Source organism: Rhipicephalus sanguineus, chromosome 3, assembly GCF_013339695.2.
Source record: "Rhipicephalus sanguineus isolate Rsan-2018 chromosome 3, BIME_Rsan_1.4, whole genome shotgun sequence".
In the NCBI taxonomy this organism is placed as follows: Eukaryota; Metazoa; Arthropoda; class Arachnida; order Ixodida; family Ixodidae; genus Rhipicephalus; species Rhipicephalus sanguineus.
The window spans coordinates 115,163,192-115,183,240 of NC_051178.1; the positions used below are offsets into that span (position 1 = coordinate 115,163,192).

The following is a 20,049-nucleotide window of genomic DNA, read 5'->3' on the forward strand; positions in this document are numbered from 1 at the left end:
GGTTAGCCAACGCCCTCTATGATGCCGGTATTGGAGGCTCCCTTAAAGCTGTCTTCTCCACATCAAGACACCTTGCGTGGAGAAACTCGCTTCTTTGATTTTCTTTGATCTTTGAACCCTGTGTGCTCCACGAGAATGTACTTTTTTTCTAGGTTAGCCAACACCCTCTATGATGCCGGTATTGGAGGCTTCTTTAAAGCTGTCTTCTCCTCAATAGGACGCCTTGTGTGGAGAAACTCGCTTCTTTGATTTTCTTTGATCTTTGAACCCTGTGTGCTCCATGAGAAGGTACTTTTTTTCTAGGTTAGCCAACACCCTTTATGATGCCGGTATTGGAGGCTTCTTTAAAGCTGTCTTCTCCGCAACAGGACGCCTTGTGTGGAGAAACTCGCTTCTTTGATTTTGTTTGATCTTTGAACCCTGTGTGCTCCACGAGAAGGTACTTTTTTTTCTAGGTTAGCCAACGCCCTCTATGATGCCGGTATTGGAGGCTTCTTTAAAGCTGTCTTCTTCTCAACAGCACGCCTTTGTTTGATCTTTGAAGACTGTGCTCCACGAGAAGATACTTTTTTTCTAGGTTAGCCAACACCCTCTATGATGCCGGTATTGGAGGCTTCTTTAAAGCTGTCTTCTCCTCAATAGGACGCCTTGTGTGGAGAAACTCGCTTCTTTGATTTTCTTTGATCTTTGAACCCTGTGTGCTCCACGAGAAGGTACTTCTTTTTCTAGGTTAGCCAACGCCCTCTATGATGCCGGTATTGGAGGCTCCCTTAAAGCTGTCTTCTCCACATCAAGACACCTTGCGTGGAGAAACTCGCTTCTTTGATTTTCTTTGATCTTTGAACCCTGTGTGCTCCACGAGAAGGTACTTTTTTTCTAGGTTAGCCAACACCCTCTATGATGCCGGTATTGGAGGCTTCTTTAAAGCTGTCTTCTCCTCAATAGGACGCCTTGTGTGGAGAAACTCGCTTCTTTGATTTTCTTTGATCTTTGAACCCCGTGTGCTCCATGAGAAGGTACTTTTTTTCTAGGTTAGCCAACACCCTTTATGATGCCGGTATTGGAGGCTTCTTTAAAGCTGTCTTCTCCTCAATAGGACGCCTTGTGTCGAGAAACTCGCTTCTTTGATTTTCTTTGATCTTTGAACCCTGTGTGCTCCACGAGAAGGTACTTCTTTTTCTAGGTTAGCCAACGCCCTCTATGATGCCGGTATTGGAGGCTCCCTTAAAACTGTCTTCTCCACATCAAGACACCTTGCGTGGAGAAACTCGCTTCTTTGATTTTGTTTGATCTTTGAAGCCTGTGTGCTCCACGAGGAGGTACTTCTTTTTCTACGTTAGCCAACGCCCTCTATGATGCCGGTATTGGAGGCTTCTCTAAAGCTGTCTTCTCCTCAACAGGACGCCTTGTGTGGAGAAACCCGCTTCTTAGATTTTGTTTGATTTTGAAGCCTGTCTGCTCCACGAGAAGATACTTCTTTTTCTAGGTTAGCCAACTCCCTCTATGATGCCGGTATTGGAGGCTTCTTTAAAGCTGTCTTCTCCTAAATAGGACGCCTTGTGTGGAGAAACTCGCTTCTTTGATTTTCTTTGATCTTTGAACCCTGTGTGCTCCACGAGAAGGTACTTCTTTTTCTAGGTTAGCCAACGCCCTCTATGATGCCGGTATTGGAGGCTCCCTTAAAGCTGTCTTCTCCACATCAAGACACCTTGCGTGGAGAAACTCGCTTCTTTGATTTTGTTTGATCTTTGAAGCCTGTGTGCTCCACGAGGAGGTACTTCTTTTTCTACGTTAGCCAACGCCCTCTATGATGCCGGTATTGGAGGCTTCTCTAAAGCTGTCTTCTCCTCAACAGGACGCCTTGTGTGGAGAAACCCGCTTCTTAGATTTTGTTTGATTTTGAAGCCTGTCTGCTCCACGAGAAGATACTTCTTTTTCTAGGTTAGCCAACTCCCTCTATGATGCCGGTATTGGAGGCTTCTTTAAAGCTGTCTTCTCCACATCAAGACACCTTGCGTGGAGAAACTCGCTTCTGGGTCATTCCACGCCAAACGTCCCAGCCATTTTGTCGACCATCCCAAATGTATTCGGAAAAAAAATTGTACTGATTCACTGCATTGAAAAGAGTACATTGCTAGAACATTTCGGAGAGAAAAATTACACCATCTCCCGATAAAGGGGACCATGAGGCGATGCGAAGCCGGAGCACTTGCATGATCGCGTTCCGTTGGCGTTCGTTGGGCATGTTACCGACCTCGGGCATGCTAACGACCTCGCGTCGTAGACTGCGAAGAGGAACACTACGCGCGTCGTGTCTTCCCTCTAGCCTGACCGTTATTCTCACAGGGCGAGCGGGGAACGCGGTCGACAGGCGCGCGATAGGGGGGCAGCGTAGGAGAGGAGAGGGGACGCGCATGCGCTCGCGCTCATCGCAGCGTTACGCAGGAGAGAATTTCGGCATGTCAAGCCCGCATTTCAGAGGAGTCAACCGAAGCAAGCGCTGGACTGAACGCGCGCAGCGTTCTACCACTTGAAGGAGAGGAGACTAAAGGAGGAGAGTAGCGCATGCGCCGCGAGAGCAGAAGCGAGAACGCAGGAGAAGCGCAAGCAGGTGCTGGGAGAGAAGTGGAGAGTAACGCGCAGCTGTTGGCGAGAGGGAAGGAGGAGAGTTGCGCATGCGTAGTGTGAGTGCGGACGACCAGGCCAACGCCGCGGGACATACCCCCGAGCAAGAAATGCTTCGCATCTGAAACATATTTGTTCACGTGGGAGCATTTCGAATCGCGCAGAATGTCGTCCGAGTGATGTTTATCAGAAAATTTTTTCTGCGAGTATCGTTTCTTTTTCCAATACCAAATTTGGTTTACATATTAAGCAAAGGCATATGTGTAAGGCGTTCGATGCTCAATAATATTACTGCAATTATTTTGCTGTATATACCTCCAGAAATTTTCCCAAAATGTCTTATGTTTACATTTCCCTCATAATATTTGACATGAATATCTTAGTGTATCTAAGTATATATATCTTAGAATATCTAAGATATGAATATCTTAGTAATCAATGCTTATTTTACAGAAGGCATATTTCGCGTTAGAAATATTTGCAGAGCACCGAAGTTTGTAAATCATACAAGAAAGATAACGAATTTGAGAAAATTTTCATTTTTATCCTCATTCAGACGCAATTTACACCACGTGGTGCTCCAAATAAAAATAAGATTTGTACCTCGATCGAAAGCAAATAAATAGTTATTCTGATATGGCAAGTTTCATCATTACAATTTTTGTTTTAAGGAAGAAAATAATTTTTGAAGCTCCCATTGACGGCCATATTCCTATTTGCTCATACGGCAGCTTTATCATTGAAGAACTTCAATAATTATTTTCTTTATTAAATAAAGAATTGTAACGATAAAACTTGCCATATCAGAACTGTTTATTTGCTTTCGATTGAGATATAAATCTTATTTGTTATTGGAGCACCACGCGTTGTAAATTGCGTCTCAATGTGGACCAAAATGAAGATCTTCACCAATCGTGATTTTTTAATTTTTACAAAGTTCACTGGTCTGAAAATATTTTCAGACCAACCACTGAAATCTGAAAATCTGGACGCAGGGGGGGGGGGGGGGACTCTGAATATATTTTCAGACCCCCCCCCCCGCGTCCTTTTATGCTCCTTCAAGATGGGCGGGGCGTTTCCTCTCTGCTTGAGCAGCATTCGACTAGAGGCCTTGCACGCGGAGTGATCTTATCGCATGCGTCCTCCGAGCGACGGATTTGGGCCGCCTCTCAATTGATCGCTGCTTCAGCCGCGTTCGTAGTCCCCGCTCGCGCGCTTTTACCCTCGGGTAGAACATACGATGCGCGAGGGACGTTATCAATTTGGACTTTATACGGGGCATGACGGCGACGGCAAAGACCCGTCGAGAATGTCCACGTAATTGCTATTGCAATAACAGCTTTCTTTATGAAAAGTCCCTATGGATTTCCTTGTGATATCGTACTACAAACGTGTGGTTGTCAATTTCTATTTAAAGGGCTGGCAACCGATTTTTCTCGACCCAGTTTCTCGCGGCGCAACAGAAAGCTCACCCTTCGTAGTGTTTGTAGATGCAGCGGTTGATCCCAAAAGCGCTCGGTTATTTTATGAGCAGTATTTTTCGATCTGAAAAGCCTTCAAAGTGCACGTAGGCGTCCTCCAGCAACGCTGTGAAGCGATAGTGATGCCGATAGCACCACTCAAGGTTCTGCTTTCACAGGAGTGAGTGAAACTGTGATTAACCACCTTCATTACTAACATTTTCAACCGTTTTTGAATATAAACGGCAGGTAGAATGAGTTTTCCGAACGCTCGTCGTCACGTGTGGTCCCGTTACCGCCTCGCGAGCCAGGCGCTCGTGGCCTCCGCGATCTGCTCCGGCAACGCGTTGCCGGAGCTAATCGCGGAGGCCGCGAGGCGCTCTTCTAACTTCTCCAACTCGTCGGAAGGTGCCGCTAGGCCCTCATCTAAAAATGTTCATGCTGCCGCTCATAAGCATACGTCAAGCGAAGGCGGCGCCACTGTTCTGCTCAGTATAAATGAAGGCATATCTGCACGTTTTAAGTTAGAAAAGATTATAATGAAAAGTGCGCTGCATTTCAACGCTAATATAGACACCAGTAAAAGGTCACGTGATCGTATACAAGTGCATCTTCACTTTTTTTGCCGCGAGAGGCGCCGAAAGTAATCTTGAGTGAGGAAATAAAAATATAAGTCAGTGTTTAAAGGGGTTGTGCCATTAAATTTGTGGCTTGCGCGTTTTTTCTTGCAAACGTTTCTTATAGCCCCAGGAAGCATGATACACGCTCCAAGATTAATGTATTCTCACTAAATAATTTAATAGTGCCTTATTTATGTGAACTTTCGGTTTCTGGGCGCCGAGTCGGGCAGTGACGTCACTGTGTAGGAAGCTTGGTCACGTGGGCCCACAAAGCTGTGATGCACGTAGTGCTGCCTCGTCTGCTCTCGCACACACGTGCCACACCTGTGTCGATGCACCTGATATCCACACGTGTGCGTACGAGGACTCATATACGGTCAAGGGCGCGTGTGAAATGTGATGTGCTGCATGAGCTATTTATCATCGCGGCTGCGTACCACCTCTTCTGAAAGCGCTGTAGAAATACAGAATCGGTTTGCTTGTATGACTGTACAGCCACGGCCGCTAAATAAAAGTGGTACAGCACTGGCATAGCCGGGGAGGGGGGGGGGGGTCAAGCCCCCCCTATAATTGTCAATTTTGCGCGTGTATATATGCACGCACACATACAAATGCACGCACGAACATGCATAAAGGGCAAATGCCCCCCCCCCTCCATTCCCACGAAAAATATTTCTAAGGTACTGCTGTACAGGGTGGATTTACTTTGTTTTTATGCATCCCACAATGCCTTATCCTGGCACTAGGTGTTTATATACGTGTGCTTTACAGTGCTGGCTACAGGCTAAAAGCATGACTCAACAGATATGTCGATTCGAATCATGCATACATTCACAGTCATCCGCAGGAAATACTGTATACAGACAGTTTATGCTGTCTATTGCTTGAAGTGAAAAATTGTCATTAACCCACCCAGAAAAGCTGTAGTTGGCATTTGCCATTGGGAGATGAGCCGATTTGCAAATGCTTGCTAATTCATCCTTTCCCGTTTCTTTAGCAGGTACACACACACTGCATACAGGCAGTTTGTTCGCTGGATAAGGGGCTCGGCCGGAGCAACTGCAAGGTGCTTCCGAGCTGCGTTGTCAACAGCATAAGGAATGCCTTTCCTGCAGAACGCTACACTGGATTTAAGTACCCAGAGTAGCCATTTAATGACTGCCCTGCATCCAATTGAAGTAGAGTTCATAAGAAAAGTATTGCTTTATTTCGTATTTATATGCATGACAATGAGCTGAAACACCGTTTGCTAACGAAAAAGAAGCACTTGAGAGGGGAGTGAGAACCGCAACTATTCGGAAAAGCTGTGTACACATTTTGCATCAATTGTTTCAAAAGTGGAAGAAATACTGGCCATGAATAATACATCCATGCTTTCCTGTAAGAAATAGATTGAGCAGTGAAGAAAAATTGAGGTGTGTTATCAGTCTGAGCTTATCTGTAGTACAACAGACATGTACCTTTAAAAAAGGTCTTCGAATTTCTGGCCTTCAGTGACACTATGGTGAACGTATGCTTTAAGAGGCACTCGCTACAGAAGTCGAGACAGCTGTCGCTGCTTGCTGCGGCTTGGCACACAGGCTAGATGATAAGGTCTTGAAGGCGGAAATACGTTGCCAGGTAGTGGTACAGATGCGTCCACTGTTAGGAAAACTCCAGCGTGCAGGGCATGTCTGCATTTCGCTCTGTCGCAAAAGCATAGTGACATACATATGTGTAAGACTACTGGTGGTTGACAGTCCCGACTTCTTTCGGCAGACTCGTGCATTGCACAACCAATGTATACACATCCACTCGTAGTTAGGAACCCAGCAATATGAAAGATGCACATTTCAGTGTTCCCTTTAACAGTGAACCACACTCTACATTTCCAGGCTTTTGATAAAGCAACTGTGCTTCACCTACACTACGTTGGAAAGATGCGCAAGTTCAGATGGAGTTTTTCCCACGTACTGCCAAACATCAACAAGCAATACAGTAGAACCTCGTTCATACGTTTTGAAAGGATTGCGGGGAAAATGTACTATACGGGAAAATGTACAATCCAAATTCAATAAACCATTGCGCATTTTCGCTCGATAATGATATCATGAACATTGGCACCGGGAAATTGTACACAATGGGAACGTATCAACGAGGTTTTACTGTAATGAAGGATTACAACTTGTTTGTCAGAACTCTCGGTGCACTGCAATGCATCTGCAATTGATGTGCTGCTTACAACTAACAAAAAATGGGTCTCGTAAGGCACTTCTAAGCATGTGAAACACTGAATGCCAAGTGTCAGTATGCTGCTCTTACACTCGATCAACAGCTCCATTTTTTTTTTGGCAACACACGTTTTGGATAGTCATTATTCCAACACACATTCCAACTGCTTTCAAGGCACATTGGGCAGTTACGTCTGCACCAGTGTTGACTTTTCTGGTCACCTTGTACGACAAAAAAGACTGAACTGACATGACAGTTGCATAAAGCTCAAAGCATGATGTGAAGTGCAAGCAGTCTTTCTACGGAAAGTAACAATAATGGGAATCTTGAACACCACTCTGGCAAAAACCATGACTAAACATAATGTATGATTTTCGTGTACCAATTGTGAAATGTTGGCATAATAAAAGAAGCACAAAAGCAACTGAGTGAGCAGTTCTTGGGATCTTAAATCTTTTTACAGCAACATGAATGTAACAGTAGAACAAAGCAGTCACTTTTCCCATAGTAACAAGCTCTGCCATCCCATGATGTCAGCGGACATCTGTAACATATTCTAAAATAGTTATTGCCAGCACAATATGCCATGGTACCAATGCACAAAGCAGGAAACGACAAAGCAAATAGTGACACACGCACAACTATACAAGGCTGGGGAGTAGTCTGCATCGGAAGAATCGCTGCTCGACTCACCGGCAGCAGAGGAACCGGCGCGCGCTTCCATAGCGTAAGCGAACTGTGTCAATGAGCGCACGGAAGAAAACTTTATGGTTGTGCGCCCGTCCGGAAAGCAAAACGAGTGAAAAAGCTACAGTAATCCTTCGTCTTATTGCCAACAAGACGTAGTTATATTTTCCGAGACCCCAAAAACAGGAAACACAATCACAGCGGCGTTGTTTGTGTAATTTAGCGTCGCACGGAAACATGCAATTGTGCCCCGGGGAGCAATAATCGAGAGAGTAACAAGCGGTCACCCTTTGAGAGATTAGAAACCAAACAGCCATCAGCACTGCGGGTGCAAGAAGCAAAAACCACCTGAAGGACAAAACCGAAAATAGCCGGACCGCGTGCGCGCGCATTCTGATGCACAAAAGCTGCCGCGCTGCTTTGGAAAGCAAAAAAAAAGACGGAGAGACATCAGCGCATTAAAAAAATTCCAAGTATTCCCGAAGCGTGGCAGCACATTCCAAGCGTGAGAAGGCGAAGATCGAAGAAGGCGCGCATTTGAAACCAACTGCAAGCGATAGCCGGCGCACCATTTTGCGAAACATAAAAAAAGCAACAACAGAGACATCAGCGCATGAAAAAACTTCCACGTATTCGCAAAGCGTGGCAGCTCATGCAAAACAAGAGAAGTGATCGAAAAAGGCGCACATTTTAAACCAGCTGCACCATGAATGTGCTCGGATGGGCAAGCGACAGCCAGCGCGCCATTTAGGGAAGCAAAAGAAAAAAGACAAAAAAAAAAAAAAAAACCAGCGGAGAGACATTGGCGCATGAAAAAAATTCCACGTATTTCCGAAGTGTGGCAGCACAGGCCAAGCAACAGAAATGATTGAAAAAGGCGCGCATTTTAAAAATAAACGCTATGCTGTACATGTACAACAAAAACCCTTTGGTACCAGGAAGCTTCTGCCGCACATGTACGGCGAAAACCCTCAAGGGGTTAAAATTTACTATACTTATAGCATATAAGCCCCATACAACAAGCTCTTAAACTTAAAAAAAAAAATCTAATTGATGTGAGGGTAATATGTTCATTCAACCTTGAAGTGGGCTTTGTGGCTGTGTGAATTTTTCCTGGACAGATGTTTGCACGACATAGCACTCCTAAGCTGAAGTGAAATCACCTTTACAGGAGGGCTTCATGCAGTCTAACATATTCATATTCATTCATTTCGAATACTTCGAATAATTAAAATTCGTGTCGAAGCGAATTCGAATACTGCAATATTCGTTCGAACATTCGAAGTGCTCGAATATTCGCACATGCCAAATGAAATCCAAGTATACACCATAAATGAACGAAGAAACATTGTGAAGGGTTACAAGAACAAATAATGGGGAGTAAAGCAATGAGCAGGCATACATTCTTCTTGCTTGAAATACGTCAACCAAACACCATCATCATCCTCAAGTTTCTAAGAGTCGTTAGTGATTGCCAAGGATTATTCTTTTGGCATAGGAGCCCTAAAAGATATCCCCGTGATACGATTCGCAGATTACTAGGCTTCATGGAAAAGCACCCGGAAAAATCCATTTTCTTGGTAAGAGGTCCCCATGCTCGCATTTGGCATATTTCTCACTGTGGCCACAATGCTTGTTCTGGACATGGTTGAGGAATGACAGCCAGATGGCAACCGCAAGCTCGCCTGTTCTTTCAGCAGTCGTCACTCTTGCTGCAGTAATCCTCACCGAAAAGTAGAGGTGCTTAATGATGGAGGTCGCCTACTTTTCAATCACACTGCGGCCTCGTGATTGGGAGGCAGCCTGAAGCTTCTTTTTTTTCAGCCCTAGACAAAACAAAATTAGGAATGTAGGCAACTATGCTGAACAGTTGTTTAAAAGCAATTGGCAGTCGATTCTGGCTGCCATGCATGTTAGTGTCAGATAGCAGACCGCAGTTCATGGCAGAAATCTTCTAGAAACTTATGGCCCACAACCACATTCAGTACCTAACTTTGGTACCTAACTCTGCCAAACAGCCTTACCAGAAGAGTGGTCAGAATAATTAATGATGGTCTCAGGAAAGTGAATGGATGCAGTGTGACAGCATGCCTTAGCCAGATTCTTATATCAGTACTATCATATAAACACCTGTAAAAGAAGGCAAGCCACCTGCGGAAATGTTGCTGTGATATCCCCTTCAGCGGCTGTGTGTACAACTGTACACATAGCTATGGAGGCACGTCACGCACTGCGTGTTTATTCAAATGGCTTGAAACGCAGCCTGCACATTTATCCAGGCTTCCCGAGTGGACAACCAGTGGTCATTTAACTTCATTGTGCTGTGTATTGCTGCAGAGGATCACTTTACTGGAGACACTACCAGGTTCGACAATTGTTTGACATGCCACTTTCCAGGACTAACGTCAAGAGTATTATATTGCTTTGCTCGAAACAAATACAACCAAAAAACATGCTGGGCATGCATTCTGGGCCTTATATTTTATTCTTTTTATGAAAGTATTGAAGCTGACTGATTGCAGAATAATTAGATATTTAGTTACATGCTAATTAACATTAATTACTGAAACTCACACAAAACAACACATTTCTTCATTTTCTTTCTTGGGATGTAATGTTGAGTGCCTTGAAATTATGCTATGCAAATTTGACGCATTTGCAGAGAGTGCATCATAATTCGCACCTGAAGGATATCAGATATGAAACGAAAAGGTTCATGTTATGCATTCCCTACCCCCGTGATAACATTGACTGGAAGCACAGCACATCTGACATACAACACTCCACAAGTCAGTCAGTATGGCTTCGTAGCTTTCATACGGGTCTAAGGTGGCTACAGAGTAATTTCACGAAAACCCAGGACACGCGAGTGGCCTGCCCAAGCAAACTGAAACAATGTCACATGGACCAAGTGAGGCCTCATATGCCTGCTATGCCAAAGGCTGTGCCAGCCATTCCTCTCGGCTTCACCAGAGATGATCACAAATCCTCTAGGAGTGACCCTGGTGGCCAACAGTTGTCTCACTGACAAGGACATTCAGCAGCCTGTAAATCAGGGGTCTCAAACACACATCAGCTACCGGGCCTCAGTCACGAAATTTAGTCCCGCCGAAGGGCCGGTACAGCGAAGAAGTGGGAAGCGGGGGGGGGGGGGGGGGGGGGGGTTGAACTAAATGTCAGTTAACGTTGCCATTTGAAAGAAGGCCTTTCCCATATCCTCCTCTATATGTGTCATTTCTGAAGGGGATTTGGCGTCAGGATTCGAGAAACATCGATACCGATTGACAAAAGACTAAAATCTGGACACTGATCCCGAAGTATAGAGTTTCAGCACAAGGTGACCGAATAAGCGTGCCTCATGAAAAAATTGCTTAAGAACAGTCATGTCTGTGTAGCTTACCCGAACAAAGTGTTATCAATCGCGATCGGTGAGAAAATGATGCAAACACCATTTAGCAATGTTACAAACAGTCACAAAGTCATAAAAGAAACATGGGACAAAGATTCATGTTCGGGCCGCTGGCGAAAGGTTGGCGGGTCATGTGTTTGAGACCCCTACTGTAAATCAACCACTTCGACTATTGACAGAGTGAGATATCATGCAAATTATGCGTAAGGTACTAACTTCATTGTGAACATGGTTTCCGTGGGGGAGCCGAAACGTCAAATGCACTCGTTCTTAAATCATTTGGTCGGTGTCCGGATCCCTTCAACTAGCAAGGTACTAACCTTTGGCAACATGCCAAGCACCAATTAAGTGAAGAATATCAGGCAGGTGTCGTCTTTCCATGCTTTTGTGCACCTCGGTATGCCGGTCTGCTCATGCACACAAACTTTCTTGTCATCAAGGCCCTTTAGTGCTCTCTTCAGCCCTTCTAATTCCATCACACAACTGCTGGTAACCGCATTTGACTGCAATAGGAGGTCAAGGAAAAGAAAAATTTAATCTCTTTGATGCAGATATGCTGTACACGTGAAAACAAACAAACAAAAAATTTCACCTGCACAAGCTGCATGTCAATTATACGATTCATTGAGGTGTCCAGCAGTGAGTACGTTCCATACTTTGCACTGTACCCCGGTGAGCCTGCATGGCTGTCACCTGTGAGCTGGGCGCCAGTCCTGATGAGACAGCTGAACAGAGACTGCTGTTTGCGTTCCCACAACTGAAATCAAGAGGAAGTATATACAGTTAAAACCGCCTATAACGAACCTCCATACAATGAATTCCTTGATATTGCGAAGTTTTCTATTCCCTGCCGTTACTTCATAGAAGCACATGTATTTGCGACCTCTAGGTAACAAAGTGGCAGCGGGAGACACCCTTGATATAACGAATTTTCGCCGCCGACAAGCTAGAGATTTTGCCCCAAATTTTGTCATTTTGGCATGAGCAGAAGCCGCTCGCATCTTCTGCGGTTGCCCCGCGGCTCTGCCGCCGGCGCGCTTGAAGCCCCAGCGACTGCGAGAGCTTGGTTGAGCATGCGGGTGTGCGCGAGATGGGCAGGCGGGCCTGAGCCCCTCGACCTGGCGTTGTTGCCGCTGCGGGCCATGCATGGGCCTGCCCCTCCCCCCAAACCTCATCCAGCCACTCGCGGGTGCCACCACGCTAACCGTGCCGGCTTTCTCAAAAGAGAGAGAGAGAGAAAAAAAAAAGCTTTTACATTGGCAGTGCCAATATTCGGTTGTTGCAGAAGTATATGAATTGCACTTCGTTATCGTGACACCAGGCGACGCCACTAAAGAAAAATAAAAATCCTTGCTCCATGCCATAACGCTTCGAGTTCGTGCCGCATGTGGAGAGTCCTTTTCCAAATGTTCCGTGGTATCCATGTCGTTTGCTCTTCTTTTTTGACGGCGTGTGCGCACACATGGAGCTGCCCTTGACGACGTGCAGCTCTGCGTTTTTTTTATATACAGACAACTGTGTCGTCACTACCGAGATGTCAGATTAGGCACTGGTGGAAACTGTCCGACTCGTCGCGCGCTTTGCCGTCTTGCGCCGCGAGTTTGCTAGACTGTGGCCTCCGCGATTAGCTTCGGCAATGCGCCGACGCGTTGCCGGAGCTAATCTCGGAGGCCACAGCTAGACGATGACGGAGCAGCGTTGTATTGATGTCCAACGAACGGTAATTAATGCAAAAAAAAAAAAAACACAGTTTTTTGCCGCTAAATAACCAGTCATTGCTTGCTATCGCCAGCCGGTAGCAAAGGGTAGCCGTTATCATCTTTGCCTATGCCTTCGACCAGTTGTCAGATTAGAGGGCCACTAAAGGCAAATATTAAGTCGACGTTGATTGTTGAAATAGTGGTCCAGAAACCTCGTAGTGCTACTTTTATGCCAAGGAAGTGCTTATTTTGAAATAAAATCACGTTTTAGTGGTCCGCATCGCGTTAGGGCACTTCAAATCACCAGCCTGAAATCCGACTTTCATACGTCACTGCTGCCGTGCCCAACGTTGCCCGTCTTCACTGCGCGGCCGCCGACACTAGTAGCAGCAGAGCGAAAGTAGCGGGACCCACAGCAGCAACAACGGCCATCGAAGCTTGCCGCAATGGATGTGGACGAAGAACTTGACAACGAGACATTGGCTCGCGACGCTGGGCTCCAATTCAGTGACCTGAGCCCCGATGAATGCGGTATGCTGCTGAGGGTTCGTAGTGCCGGCGTCGTTGCATGTGGCATTTTGTCGAACTTTCTGTCAGAGCGACTTTCACGAGCGTGCAAAACACACGCGGCAGTACGCGATCCCGAAACTACCACTGAGACGCGACCGCGTGAGCGAAGCAGGGCGCCGGGCGAAGCGCAGTTCGGCGAAAACGGAACCTTTGAACCATACGCGCCGTTCCCCATGGCAACGCCACAGAGGTTCTTTTTTCCAAGAATCAAACGGAAACGAACAAACAGCATTTTCTTACGTCTTTTGATGCACGGAAGGTTCTTTTTTTATTGCTGCTAGTTTGATTACTAGTGATTTATTGTAGGCAGACTCTCATACGTCATCGGGATCACTTCGAAAATGTCCCACTCGTGGCGCTCATCATGTGATACAATTTCTCAGTAAGTAGGACACTGCTGTTGATAATATTGCCATTTTAGAAGTTGTCATACATTGAGCTTTAACTCTGACATAAATAATTTGCCTTTAGTGTCCCTTTAAACACCGCATGCAACTGCCGCGGCACATCGGGGAGGAGCTTTGCGCCAGTGCTCACCGTCTTGCATGCGTAATCATGCAAACCCCAATTAAACTTTGCAGCGGGACATCTCGGGGCACAGAGATGTTAGAAGAATTCTTCCAAGTGGAACTGTGTAGAAATGCGACTGCCAACAACTTTTCAATACAAACATGCCCGCTTGCTGCACTCATTAAAAACAGGGGTGGAAGCGGGCTTGAGTGTTTTGGAGCAGCTCAGGGAGCAGCAATAATGCTGTTTTGGAGCAGCTTTGGAGCACCAAAATGTGTTTTGGAGCAATGCAAGTTAGTTTTGGAGCAGAATTCTAGGGTCAAACATCACTGTTCTTAAATTTTTTTTTATTTCTGGTAAACACGAGAAATTCCAACGATATTAGAAACCATTCAATACTGTTGAACCAACCACATTTAACACAAACAATATATATGTATATATATATATATATATATATATATATATATATATATATATATATATATATATATATATAGACTGACAAATGAAAAACGTTCATGGTAATAAAACACACCGTAGCTGACATGAACAACTGAAGACTACAAATCAACAAATAATGGTTGCCTCCATGCTAAACTCCATGAGGCTGTATAAAAATACGTTCCTGTTCCACCATTAAAGCGACACAGCCGACATTACAACAGAGAGGAAAAGAGAAATCTTTCGTTGCTAAACCTGACTACACTTCAGAGGAATTTTTTTTTAATGTTCACACGAGCTACAGTGTACTCGACCGCGAGCCGAGCGCAGGTTCTGACAAGCCAAAATCGAACAACGCGACCGATTGCTTAGCCTCGTCGTGCAGCGACGAGACTAAGCTCGTCGCTGCACGAGCGCGTTTACATGCTGCATTTATAATGTCTAAGGGCTCGTGTGCAATGCAAAATATTCTGCACATGGAGAGGCACGCTCTCACTAAAAAAAATGTGTTTCAGAAATGGTCCAACCGACTTACACAAACCGAAGCCCTGTGAGTGGTTTCGCGGTTGGTAGTGGCTTCATTTACCGCAAATAGATAAAACAAATTTTTCCTTCTCATCCAGACTTATGACACAAAATCCATATTGCACACTCAGCTATACAGCTGTTTCCTTAATGCGAAGTTTCTAAATAATGGTCGCGCGTTTACGTCCGCGGCACCTGCTCACACTATCCTCATGGCTTCACATCAAATTAAATATTCTCAGTAAATAGAACCTTTTCGACATTATGAAGCGTCAACGCACTTACTTTTATTCATGTTCGCAATCCCAGGCCAGGATGACAGCAACCGCATCGTGCGCGCAGCGCGCCATAAAATAACGTTGCCGCCAGCGTCACAATCGAAATATGGCCAATACTCGGAAATACTGCCGCTCCAGCGTCCCAAGTAATTACGTCATCGCCACCATCTTGAATATTTTGACTATAATAGTTAGCACAACTCACTTTCTTTACAGTGTTCTACTTTCTTGCAGCTAGCTCCTGTACAGGCTCGCTAGCTTTCTTGCGCCTTCGACAACGTCACGAGAGCGCGCCAAGTAATGTGATGATGATGATATAAGCTCGCATGGGTGCACCACGACACGGATGACAGCGGCACATGAGGCACCAAACATAGCCTCGGTGGTCGGTTCCGGCAGCGCACCGGAGCCCATCGTGGAGGCCGTGCACCAAAGACCGCTTGGGAGCAGTTTCGGCGCAAGAATGCGTTTTGGAGCAGCAGAAGCGGATTGGCGCAGCGTGGCGCAAATGGCGCAGCACTTCCACCCCTGTAAAAAGCTCATCATTCAATCTTAGTTAATTGGGCGGCTGACAGCGATAATTATTGTCTTCATGTCGCCCTGGATAAAAAACTTATCTGCAAAGGTTGTTTTCACGTACCTCCCAGTGCTGAATTTTAAGAAAATCATAAAGCTTAATTTTGAACACCCTGTATATACACATACATCAAAGTGAACTATTCCATAATCCAGCTTCAAGGTGCTTCCGCTAGGCTGCGTAACATACAGTTTTTTTGTTACTTTTAAATGTGATTTAAAAATGTAAATCCTACTCAGCTCGCGAAAAGAATGCTTGAATCTGTCACTATAAATCACGGTCTTTTCATTTCCACCAGGATCTAATCCCACGTCATGGATAACTGTTGGTTGCTTTAGCATAAATAATGAGCTAAGGACTTATTTACTCAGAATTTATTCATCTTAAAGTGCCTGTCATGACTCCTGGAGCAATAAGAAACGCTTCAAACAAAGAATGTGGAAGCAACATATTTGACGTCCCAACCATTTTAAGAGGTAATATTTAAAAATTTACTTTTTAATGTGAATTTCTTGAGAAACATTTAAGCTTTAGTACCTGTGTTGACGAACAAACTGTACCTGTAAGCCAAGCATAGGTACAGTTTGTTGCATGTTTGTAAGCTGTGCAAAAAGTACCTGCAAGCTATGCATAGAAAGAAAAATTTACTTTGAGCCACTGTGCACACTTACGGTCCCAAGTCCTCCTAAGTTGGCTCATAAGTGGCATCCACTGGATTGTCCAGAAAACTCAGTGAGGGTTCTGGTGGCTGTGGTGCTGAGCACCTCGGCTGCTTGTCTTATGGGAGCACAATGTCTGTAAAATTGCACTCGGTCTGTAATGCAAGTGGGCCGTAGACATAGGCGTGCACAGGGTTCCTTTCCCCTTCAGGGGGGAGCGGAGGTTAATCGCGGCACCCCCTCCCTAGTAAGTCCGTGTAGGGCAGACTTTGCGCTCATCCACTGTAAAACACAGCCCCTTATCAAAGGATCAAAGTAAAGTCTTTGGCAAAGAAGCTACTATTTTAGTCCCAGCCTCTTACAACTCCACACTACGTACCTCTTAGCTGCTTTAGCTCAGTGCCATAATATACAAGCTATTTTTTCTTCAGTCATCAGTTACAGAGCAATGCCCATCAGGTGCTACACACATTTTTCAGGAAGCCATATGCTGGTTTGGTAATGGGTTGATTGTCTTAAAGGGACCCTGAAACAGTTTTGACGATTTTGTATAAACGCATTGAGCCGGTAAAGCAAGTCCGAAGAATCATTTGAAGACCTATCTAAGCTCTCTGCGTCAACTGTGTAATTTATTACAAGGCTTTAAACGTGTGAAGCGCTACAGATCATAGTGGCTCCCCAGCCAAACGAGTTTTCAACTTCATGCGCATTTTACACATAGAATTGTTGCAATAAACGTAGCACCTAGCGACTGATCTGATATGCTTACTCCATGTCACTGAACCTCCTGTGGGCAGCAAGCGTCGTCTGCCTGTGTTACGAAGTGCTCCGTGTTGATGAGAGCTGAGCGACAGTGTTCATCTCGATGTTTCTTTTCTTGGACACAATGAATTGCCCTAGCTGTGTTGTGTAAAACATATTTAGCAATTGGTGACTTGTAAAGCTGCAACATCGTGTAATGTTTGTGAGGCATCCGGCGAGCAGAATCGCTTCAGCTTGTTGCTGCAATGAGCATCGCGCTCTCGCTATCCAGTCAACGCCACGATCCACGTGTCTGTGGCTGTAACTTCACCCCTGAAGACACAACCACATTGCCAGAGTTTACGCTTATTAGTGATTGTTCTCGAATTCTTTTTGTTTGTCCGCATGCTTTTGCAGGTTGTCACCGTACAGGAGAATAAAATAAGATCGGCTGGTAGTATGGCGGCACCTGTCGGAGCTGGTATCAACCACTCCGCGAGCTTTGTCTCTGTTGCCAGATTGCGTTCTACCGGGCCATGGCCTCCGAGATTGTGCCTAACCTGTTGGCGTGCAATATCGGCGGCCATGACTGGGTGAAGCTCAAACTGTCGAGAGCGCTCATGAGAGCACTGCCAGCGTGTCTCACGAGTTGAGGAGGCAAGGCAGTGGTGAGAAGGAGGGTATAGATATAATTGTCCATAGTGGCCTTGGTACACGGTGCGTCGCTTAATTTGTGGTGCGAATGATGCTCTAGCCTAAACGCCGAGAAAACTTAGAAAAAGATGTTTCGGGTCCCTTTAAAGTGACTCGCGGGATGCCACAAGAAAGGGCAAACTTCTGATAATTTTCAACAACTTTGCGTTTTTTACATGCACTGACATTGCACAGTACATGGGTCTCAAGCATTTTGCCTCCTATGAAGTGAAACCGCCACTGCTGGAATTGAACCATGTATTTTGGGTCAGCATTCAAGCACCGTAACCATAGGGCCATCGAGGTGGGAAAGTCTCATGCTGACAGGCATCTATAGGCTGTTACCCACACGACACACTCAATAATGCTAAATTGCACAAGAATAAGCTCATTCCCTATACCCAAACTCATCAATGCTCACTACTGGCATATCTGTGCATGCCTGCTCCTCGTGTATTTTAAGTAAATTCCAGATATGTTGCTCGTTCCATACGCACCCAGTCTAGCTTGAACCTTCTGTCTGCACATCGATGCTGCGCATTTTTGGACGTACTGGCACTTGCGTTGACTTTAGTGACACTTGCACGGCACACTGCGTCTGGGAGTCGCATGTACTGCTTCCAATCGTTGCTGAGGCTACGCGTGGTGACGATATGCTGGGGCAATGATCACGTGCTGGATCAATAGGGAATAATCAGAGAGGTCAGTCTTGATGGCAAGCATAGTTAATCACATGTGCACTCAGAGGACAAGGCCGCATGTGGCATGCTTGCCACTATGTCAGTGGTTTATCGATTGGCACGACAGACAATTCCAATTATCATGCCAAGAAATTTGAAGACAAATGACAAAGTACTATTAAGTGGCCTACTCTACGTGGGTTAGTTAATCAGAGAGCGTGCCTATCAGCCAAATTTTAATTTTCATCACTCAGCACATGACAGAGCGATTGAGGCTTACAACGAAACAGATAAACGAAAATCAAATACCTGTGGTCGAAGACGTCTCTTCCATGGCCGTTTCCTTGAAGAGAATAACCCCATCGCTGTCAACTTCGGCCACGCACTGCGCACACCATCAAACACGCCAGCATTACCACCACTCTGTCAACAAACATGCCTGCAGTCGTAGTACGAACCTGACGCTTCGGCGCAGTTGCCCCGCTTTCAGAGGGCAGCAGACTCTGTGCAGCAGCAGGATACACCGTCGGCACGGCGCCGGGCACCAACAAACGCTTCTTCGGAATCCCGAAGCTGGCCGCATACTTGGTCTGATAAGAATCCGAGCTGAAATGCAATGAGCAAAGCAAGCTCGTCTTCCTCGGCGTCCAATAACGCCGTCCGGCAGCCCGAATAAAGTCTCTCCAGGCGTTTCTTTGTTCCTCGTCTCGGGGAAACTTATGAAAGCTTACTGGGTCTCCGACTTTGCTGGGGCAGTAGTCTAGCACACAATACATTGTGGATTTCACGCCCGACGGTTGTTTCGTCTGCGATGCCGAGCACCGCTCGCCGATCGGGGCTTCGCTCCGTCGACAGTTGTTTCGTCCGCGATGCCGAGCACCGTTCGCCGATCGGGGCTTCGCCTCGTCCATGATGTCCTCGTGCCTCTCGCCGATCGTTGCCCCGTCCGTGAACTTCTATGCCCGCGGCGCATCCACCCCTTCTTTCCGAACTCTCTTTTAATCCCCACACTCCCACGCCTGAGAGTTAGGGGCGCAAGGGTTTGGCAGGGGCCGGGACCGCCGGGACAACCGGTATTGCCAGAAGCAAAGCCTCCGAGATGAAGAGACGTTTCGCGTCTTTTCTGTTTGGGGTGAGCGCATGCGCTGGGACAACTTGTGAAAAAGGCGGGGCGGTTGCGGGGCTCTCTTTTTTCTTCACTTCCTATTTTTTTTATTATACTTTTCATTGGCGTCACCGTGGTCGCCATCTTGGACGCTGCGTGAACTCTACCTACGCCTTTGAATAGAGTAGAGTAGAGTAGAGTAGAGTAGATTCTATAACTTTGGCACACACCCACGCTGGGGGATTGGCCAAGAACCGGATAGTTTTTTAAAATCTAATTGTTAAAGTAAAGCGCAGATTTTTTCTCTTTAAGAGGAAAGAAGTAAAATGAAAAAAAAATTAAGCATAGAAATAGAAAATCATATAAACAATGAAGCGGAGAATTTGAATAAAAAAGAATAAAGAAATTTTGAAAAGTAGAAAAACAAGAGGAAAGATTGATTCTATAGCCTAAATCTCTGTGAACCTTTAATAAACTCCTGCAGGGCATCGGCAATCTTCCCGTCACTGTATCCAAGGGACAAAGCCCCGAATGAAAGTACGTTTGGTGCACTTA

The 20,049-nt window shown here is 45.7% G+C and overlaps 1 protein-coding gene across 1 annotated transcript; it reads right to left on the reverse strand.

Moving 5' to 3' along the window:
* Positions 1-15,341: 15,341 nt before the first annotated feature.
* Positions 15,342-19,447, reverse strand: LOC119386994 (THAP domain-containing protein 5). The gene is made up of 4 exons (XM_037654293.2): positions 18,848-19,447; positions 18,699-18,774; positions 18,207-18,384; positions 15,342-16,411 (listed from the first exon to the last, which is right to left on the reverse strand). The coding sequence occupies exons 1-3, from the start codon at positions 19,298-19,300 to the stop codon at positions 18,212-18,214; spliced, it is 702 nt and encodes a 233-aa protein (XP_037510221.1). The 5' UTR covers positions 19,301-19,447; the 3' UTR covers positions 15,342-16,411; positions 18,207-18,211.
* Positions 19,448-20,049: the final 602 nt, after the last annotated feature.

What these genes read in the sequence shown, in the direction of transcription:
- LOC119386994 (XM_037654293.2), bottom strand. Translation starts at nt 19,300, where the DNA reads ATGGACGAGGCGAAGCCCCGATCGGCGAACGGTGCTCGGCATCGCGGA. An exon ending in CAACTGCGCCGAAGCGTCAG is followed by an intron (nt 18,775 to 18,847) that starts GTTCGTACTACG and finishes TGGTGTGCGCAG; the next exon opens with TGCGTGGCCGAAGTTGACAG. An exon ending in AGAGACGTCTTCGACCACAG is followed by an intron (nt 18,385 to 18,698) that starts GTATTTGATTTT and finishes CTATTGATCCAG; the next exon opens with CACGTGATCATTGCCCCAGC.